Source organism: Aethalodelphis obliquidens, unplaced genomic scaffold (assembly GCF_003676395.1).
Source record: "Aethalodelphis obliquidens isolate GAN/ISIS:26980383/991018 unplaced genomic scaffold, ASM367639v1 scaffold72, whole genome shotgun sequence".
NCBI lineage: Eukaryota > Metazoa > Chordata > Mammalia > Artiodactyla > Delphinidae > Aethalodelphis > Aethalodelphis obliquidens.
Genome location: NW_020838016.1, coordinates 9715565 through 9723974, shown reverse-complemented (window position 1 = coordinate 9723974; position 8410 = coordinate 9715565). Strand labels below are relative to the sequence as shown.

At 41.2% G+C, this 8410-nt stretch overlaps 1 protein-coding gene across 4 annotated transcripts in view; it reads left to right on the top strand.

Annotated features, from left to right (window-relative positions):
• The first annotated feature begins 1220 nt into the window (after positions 1-1220).
• ATR (ATR checkpoint kinase) overlaps positions 1221-8410 on the top strand; it is a 102609-nt gene continuing 95419 nt past the window's right edge. For 2 of the 4 annotated variants that reach the window (XM_027091643.1, XM_027091644.1), the window contains exon 1: positions 1230-1399. In XM_027091643.1, coding sequence (XP_026947444.1) covers positions 1341-1399 — 59 coding nt within the window. In that variant the 5' untranslated portion in view covers positions 1230-1340. Of the gene's footprint in view, positions 1400-8410 lie in introns of all 4 variants that reach the window. The other 2 variants (XM_027091646.1, XM_027091645.1) reach the window with 2 other exon arrangements.

Sequence of the window (8410 nt, the reverse complement as noted above, 5' to 3'; positions counted from 1 at the left end):
TAATCCCATGTTCTTCCCACTATAGCATTCCACAATTTTACAAATATTTAGTACACACCAACTATGTACCAGGCACTGTTTTAGGTCCCGAGTATCTAAGCAGTGAATAAAACAGACGAAATCCTGCTCTCAGGATTTTAGCTTATATTCTAATTGGAGGAGACAGTCAATAAAATAGTATATAATTTGGTTCTACGTGTTGTGAAGAAAATAAAGCAGGATGGAGGGGAAAAGAGTGCGAGTGTAAGTGTGCTAGTCTATGTGCTCTCTGGTGACATTTCAGCAAACATCTGAAGAGGGGTGATGAAAGAGGGGTGTTTAAGGTCAAGGCAAAGGGCACAGCAAATGCAAAATCCCTGAGGCGGAAGCGTATTTGGCTGTCACTCCATCACTTTGATTTTTTTTAGCATACTGTATAACGATTATTCTCATGTGTAAGGAACCAATGTAAGCACACTGCATGGCCTTGCCTGATTAAATACATAATTTTGACATGTTAACAGCTTCTTATGATGACCATTTTTCGTATAAACAAACTGGGTTGAGGTAGGAAATGTCTACAGCCAAAAGCCACTGATTTTACTTTAAAAATTAAATCATAGGTAATAGATGCCTGTAATGGTGACATAAAAATACATAGTACTGCTGCTGACTAAATGAGACACAAATAAATATAATTCAACCCTCTTTTTAAATATTAAACGTTGGGAGAATCCTCAAGGAAACCTAAGGGAGACTTCAAGTTGGGAAAAACAAAGAAACAAACCCCTGCTGAAACAAAAAGGACAAGGAGGAGCCCATCTTTTGCCCCGTATCTCTCAGAAAGGATGCCAAGAGAGTGGTAGAAAATGAGGGACCTGGAGGTGTGACTCCGCGGGGAGACCTGCGGTCTAATCCTGGGCCTTTACTTGCTGAATTGTCTCAGTCTTCACATTTGTGATGCGAGGCGTTCTGCGCTGGTGCCCACCACGCCCCTTTCCTCCCCAGATCCAGGGGTCTGTCTTATCTGAGCCGCTCAGGCTGGAAGTGAGTGACAGAGCAGGACCGCAAAAAACCAAAACTCTCGCGAATCTCGCCTGCCGAGCTTTCCCGGCTCAGAACGCCCCCAACGCTGGAAATTTGACCGGAGCGCACCCCGCCCTTGCCCCGCCCCCTGCCCCGCCCCCTCGAGTCCTACGCGGAAAAGAACTCTGGCCTGGAGAGCGGATCGGCCGCGGCTTCCGGGAGGAGTTTTGGGCCCTGCGAGCCCCCGTCGGGCGCCGCGCTTTTTCGCCAGAGAGAGCTGAGGAGACGCCAGGAGCCCGCCTCGGCGTGGTTGAAGAGTGCCTCGCGTCCTCACCATGGGCGAGCATGGCCTGGAGCTGGCGTCTATGATCCCGGCCCTGCGGGAGCTGGGCAGGTAGGGCCGGGCCGGCGTCTCACGTGCTCTCCCTTCCCAGCCACGGACGTCCCGGCTCCGATCCCCTAACCCAGGCCGCGGCCCTTGTGGAGATGCTCCTCCGCTGACTTGAGCGCTTCTCCCTCAGAGAGGCCGTTGAAAGGACGCGGGGCGTCGCCGCAAACCTGCGGGTTGCGGATCCGAGGGGAGGGGTAGTCGGCTGGCCCCACTTTACCTCAGCGGCGCCGGGGAGCTCGTCCCTCTCCCTCCCCCCCAAACCCCAGGGGGATTGCCTCCGCAGCGGGAGGGAAAGGTCCCTTCCGAACACTTTCTGGTCACTTTCCTACATTCATTTGCTTCTTGAAAGCCTCTTTCCTTACATGGAGTACTTGACGCATGGACTTTCCCCAGTTTCTGTGCTTTATGATCGCTGGTGGAGGGATTGATTTTTACCTTTACGTTTTGACCCAAAACTACCCTCGGAAGAAAAATCACTACTTCTGATTTCTGTCAAGGTAGGCCAGTTGCTAGGAAAAGTTCGTTTCTAAGTGAAACCATATGCCATTCTGGAGATGGGACCCCTTTCATATCGATCATCCAGTCCTCAATCCGTTATTTTAGTCAGAAACCCCAGGGATCGGCCACAAAATCCACAGAATATAAATGTGCACAGAGTATTGCCAACATTTGAAGATAATGTTCCATTTGCAAAAGCTCTTTTTTTTTTTTTTTCCTTTCTGTAAACCCAAGAGTAAAATCGTGTAAACCAGTATTCTGCCCGAAGAGAGTAGGTAGATGTTGATGGCTGCTGCCCCCATTCAGGACACACACAGCCTTTCCTAAACCTGACCTAAAGACGAGAAGGCAGGGTTTTTGTTCGTTTGCTTTTTTAAAAAAAAAATATTTGTAACCCACTGTGAACAGAAAATAAGTGAGCTTGTACCACTGCTGCAGTTGAACTATCAATTGGAATAGTTGCTTTCCGATTTCTTGAACTGGTTGGAAACTTAGCACACAGCCACAGCTGACGTTAAGCCCATGGGATATTTAATTCCCTTTCTTTTTGCAGTGCAGCTGTGTCCATCTCCACTTGTTGACCGTACAGAGACACTGACATTTAGTCTTCCTCGATTACATACATAAGAGGATATAAATGAAGGGACCATACTTGTCTTAACTGAATCATCATATTGTTGTGTGTATGATTTTTTTCCGCTTTGTATGAATGTTGCAAGCATACTTGTGTTAACATTTTGTAAAGTAACATCTACCTTTCTAAAAGAAGATGAAGGCAAGTGTTCATATAGGAAGTTGATGTACAGATTTCATCTTTCAGGCTCGATGTGAAGCTCAGTGTACTTTTCCCACCTTGCTTTAATATAGAATTTGCTGATTAGTACTTCTCTTCCCTTTTCTTTCTTTCTCTGTGATACTTGTTAGTAAAAATAATAGGATCTTGGATTTATTTTTAGTCGCTTTCATCAACAGAGCTTATAGTTACCTTTCACTCATTTGTAGCCATTCTAAGAGATGGAATAGAAAAACTGACCCGTAGTGAATTGTCTGATAATAGTTTTTACTTGTCATGACTTTTTCATTGCAACTGCTTCATTCAAGCTTATTCAGTCTCACAGTATCTCCATGATATAGAATGGAGCAAATATTATCACTGTTTATTAAGAATCAGAGTCACAGAAATTGAAGTACCAAAGTCAGAGAGATAGCAGTTAGTATTAGAGCTGGGTTTCAGATTCAAGCCATCAAGACCTTGTCTCCTCAGTTGTTGTTTTTTTTTTCTTCATTGACCATGGCAATTAGATTTCTGAAAAAAGTAAGATGTTACTGTTTTAATGTGTGGGCTCTTCTTCCTCTGTCTCTCAGGGATAAATTTTGCTTCAGTGTTTTATTCTGTTAGCACTCTTTTCTCTGCCTAGTCTCTCTGGGTGATCTCATCCACTCTTCCTGCCTTCAACTACCACCTGCTATTTGATGACTCCAAATCTGTGTCTCCAAGCCATGTTTCTTTCATATAGAACCATATATGCAACTGTATACTGGCAGACTATGTTAGTATAACCCATTTGTTCCCTGGGTGTCCTATATGCAGTTAAGACTCAATATATCCAATTTAAATTCTCTGCATATCCCAAGCGGTTGTTTTTTTTTTTTTTTTTTTTTTTTTTTTTTACGGTACGCGGGCCTCTCACTGTTGTGGTCTCTCCCGTTGCGGAGCACAGGCTCCAGACGCGCAGGCTCAGCGGCCACGGCTCGCGGGCCCAGCCGCTCCGCGGCATGTGGGATCCTCCCGGACCGGGGCACGAACCCACGTCCCCTGCATCGGCAGGCGGACTCTCAACAACTGCGCCACCAGGGAAGCCCGCAAGCGGTTTTTCTTTTTGGTTTTTTTTTTTTAATTCCTCTTATTCACTGAGGTAGGGATATCTCAGTAAATGATACCGTGTTCACTTTTTTTTCCAGACTGGAAATCTAGGAATCATTCTTGACTCTGTATGTGCTTTCGGGCTATATCATTAGTCCTCTTTCAATCTTCACTCTCTTCCTCAGTAACTTTGTCTAGTCCCATAACTTAAAATACCATCTATATGCTGATAACTCCCAAATTTATCACTCTAGCCCAGAGATATATATTAGGTTGCTTACTCAACATCTGTACTCAGAAATGAAAATTAACATATCCAAAGCAGAACTGCTGATTTGTTGTCCTTAAACCTGTTCCTTCCCCAGCTTATTGTAAATGTAGGAACCAAAAGCCTAAGAATTATCCTTGATTTTTTTTTTTTTCCCTTACCCCTTAATAATCCATCAGCAAGTCCTGTCAACTGTACCTTTAAAAACACTTTTTGGGCTTCCCTGGTGGCGCAGTGGTTGAGAGTCTGCCTGCCCATGCAGGGGACACGGGTTCGTGACCCGGTCCGGGAAGATCCCACATGCCGCGGAGCGGCTGGGCCTGTGAGCCATGGCCGCTGAGCCTGCACGTCCGGACCCTGTGCTCCGCAACGGGAGAGGCCACAACAGTGAGAGGCCCACGTACTGCAAAAAAAAAAAAAAACACTTTTCACCATCTCCACTGCTATCACCAAAATTTCTTATCTGGACTATTACAGTAACCTCTCAGCTGATCTTTCCATTTCCACTTTTACCCACTTACAGTGGATTTCCCACTTAGCAACCAAAGTGATTTTTACAACTATAAATCATATTGTAGATTATATAACATTACTCCCCTGCTCAGAATGTTCCTTTGGTTTTCCAACATACTTAGAATAAAATCCAAATTCCTTCCCAGGGCCTCTAAGGTCTGCCATAATCTGGCCTCTGCCTACCTCTGACCTCATGGCCTTGCTCATCCTGCCTACCTCATCCCTCCCTTGCTCACTCTACTCCAATGACATTCGCTTTATTTTTTTTTAATACACCAAGATCATTCCTGCCGTCATTCCTTTGCACTCGTTTCTTCTCTCTGAACACTGGCTAGTTCCATTCAGTTGTCATTTCCAAGAACCTTCTCTGACCTTCCTGTTTAAAATTACTTTGTAATCACAAGATCTTTTCCAACAGTGATAGTTGCCATTAAAATGTTAAATGGGAAATGAGAGGGAGATGAGGGGCTGGGGAGCAGCAACATTAGCCACTAGAGGAGGTTTGGATGGTGAGAAGAAGCCGGTCATGTGAAACTGGGAGGAGAAGTGTCTGAGATGGAATAGAAAATACAAAGATCTCTAGGTGGGAATGAGGCTACTTTTTAAAGAGGAGGAAGAAGCCTGGAACATAGGGAGCAAAGATGGGAGTAGTATTAAGGATGGAAGAGTAGGCAGAGGCCAGATCCTTTAGCACTTTATAGGGCAGAATGAGGAATTAGATTTTATTTTAAGTTCAGTGGGAAGCCATTGGGGTGTTTTAAACAGAGAAATAACATAATTGAATTCATGTTTTAGAAACATGTTTAACCTTCACTCACCTGCTTAGAACCCTTCAGTACAAAATTCAAACTCGTTAGTCCTTTGCGCTTTGACCTTATCTTCCCTCTTCAGCTTCATTTCCAGATACTACCTCCCTGTTCTTTGGCCATGTAGAACCTCTGACAGTTTCTAGAGCAGCTTATGTTCTTGTTCCTGACCCTTTGCACATGTTGTTTCCTCTGCTGGAATACTCACCTTCCTTCCCTTATTTTACCTGCCTAGCCCCCTAGGGACTCAGCTTTGTGTCACCTCCTCCAGGGAGCCTTGACTGATAGGTCCTGCTCAGGGCTGAGTGTCCCTCTTACGTTCTATCTTGGCTCTATTAACACTTAACCATGCTGTGTTAAAACTGCCTGCTTACTTTTTTGTCCTTTAAACTACGAATTCTTTTAGGGCAGATATATGGTACCTTGGTTTTCCTGGCGTTTGATACTTACCCCAGGGGAGGTTTTCAAGTGTTTGTTAAATGTATCCAAACTTTATGTGATAAATTACCACCCAAATGTTACTGTATACTTTTGAAAAAGTATACCCTCTTAGCTCAGTTCCAAGGTAGAGGTTGCAAAATAAGAAATCCTTACTCTTCCTTGAATTTCTTTATTCTGATAATACATCTAATAAATGACAATCACTTCAAGTTTAAAAAACTGATTTTTAAAAATTATGCAAATGAAATATGAATGCATAACCTTCTTTACAGAGTTACTTTATAGGAAACTCTGACCACCAGCCACAATCCTGGTTCCTCTCTACCACAAACCTCCTCATTAACATTTTTAAATGACACTTGTCAAATTACACTTGGTTTATGACAAAATCTCCTGACTTTGTCTAAAACAATTCATGTTATCTTGTAATTTCAGACTTAAAATTTTTTTTGTTATATTTAAATCTGTGATGTCCTATAACCTACTATGGACACCAGCCAAATGTTGCCACTGAGCGTTTCACATGTGGCTAATCTAAACTGAGATGTGCTCTAAATGTAAGATACTGGGTTTCAAAGACTTAATTACCACCCCCCTCCAAAAGGAATGTAAACAATGTCATTAATAATTTTTATATTATTACATGTTCAGATAATATTTCGGATATATTATTGGGATTAAAATTGCCTGTTTCTTTTTACATTCTTAATGTCATTGACTACTAGAAAATTTAAAACTACACATGTGGCTTGCATTGTATTTCTATTGGTCAGTGCTGGTTTAAATAAGATAAGAAACACAAAATGTTTTCTCTTTCATGTATAAATACAACTACTTGTTCTTTGATTCTGTACACCTAGAGTTTATATTACTTGCAAATATTTATTAACTTCAGTAACTTAGTTGTTTTCTATCAAGCAAGACACAGTTCTAGGTGTGGTATAGGGGATGCAAAGGGAAGTGAAACACATTTTCTCTCCTGCAGGAGCTTAGGTCTAGTGGTGCTGCAGGAATTCATAGAGAAATAAAACATAGTCTCCACCTCTAGGAGCCTATGGTCTAGTGGCAGAGAACAGGTAGATAGATATTCCACAGGTCCGAAAAAGTTTATGCATTAAGGATGAAGGAGACACAAGATGCAGAAAGATTCTTATGAACCGTTCATTCATTCAGCAAAATTTTTTGGAGTGTTTACTATGTACCAGGACCATTTCCATCATGGCAGTTATTAGCTGTAGATGCCTTGGATCCTGTACGTAATCAATTAGGATTGGACTTTGTGATTGAATAATCAAGAAAATAATTAACCTCATTTTTTCTTTTAGCATTGTTTAGGTGGGAAAACATGTACATTTATAGTACTATGTGGATGTTATAAGTTGTTATTTATATGAAATACATAATTTTATTTTGTGTAAATAACCAGATTATCTACTATATCCTCAGCTGTTTTGTCAGTAGAAGTGATGGAGTGAGCTAATCATTTATACACAACTTTCCATGAATCCTCTCTGCAGAGCTAGTTATTTCCTGCTTTGGGTGTATATGACACCTGATTAAAATTATTTGTGTGCTTTCTTACCCTCTCCCCAGTGACTTCCTTGAAGCAGGGCATCTGGTTTTATTTGTGTTTTGAATTTATTGTATTATTAAAGTCTGTACTCATCCTTTCCTCCTGTATTAATATATATTAATGATTGTCATTAGGATTAATGATAATCATCTTGTCCAAGGATTATCTCTTTACTTATACATGGTCCCAGGAAGGAGAGCCAAATTTCAAGAATCAATTGTTCAAGTCTTTCCATCTTAAGGGAAACAAAACAAAACCCTCTTGACCTCATATATTCCTTTAGTTACCACTGACTCCCAATTCTTCTCTTCATTCCATGGACAAGCTTTAGAGAGAGCATGCTATTCTCAATATTCACATTTCATCTGTTCTTCACCCTTTGCAATCTGGCTTCTGCCTTTATCTCTACACTAAAACTTTAAAATCCAAAGGACATAAAAAAATTAACTCAAAATGAATCAAAGACCTAAATGTAAAACTATAAAACTCTTAGAAGAGAACTCTTAAGGGAAAAGCTTCCCGACATTGGATTCGGCAGTAACTTCTTGGCTATGACACCAAAAGCATGACAGCGTATGAAAAAATAGATCAAATTTAAAATTAAAAATTATCAAAATTTAAAACTTTTGTGCAGCAAAGGACAGTATCAACAGAGTGAAAAGACAACCTATGGAATGAAAGTAAATGTTGCAAGTCATATATCTGATAAGGAGTTAATATCCCCAGAATATTAAGAACTACAGCCCAGTATCAACAACAAAAAGCAACCTGATTTAAAAATGAGGAAAGGGTCAGTAGATTATGAGACTCTCAAAAATGAGGAAAGGACTTAAATAGACTTTCTCCAAAGAAGAAAGACAAATGGGCAAAAAGCACATGAAAAAATGTTCAACGTCCCTAATTATTAGGGGATTGTGAATCAAAAGTACAATGAGATACCATTGCAGACCCATGAGGATGGCTGCTATTTTAAAACAACAACAACAACAAAACCAACAAGTGTTGATGAGGATAAGGAAAAATTGGAACTTTGTAAGTTGTTGGTAGCAAT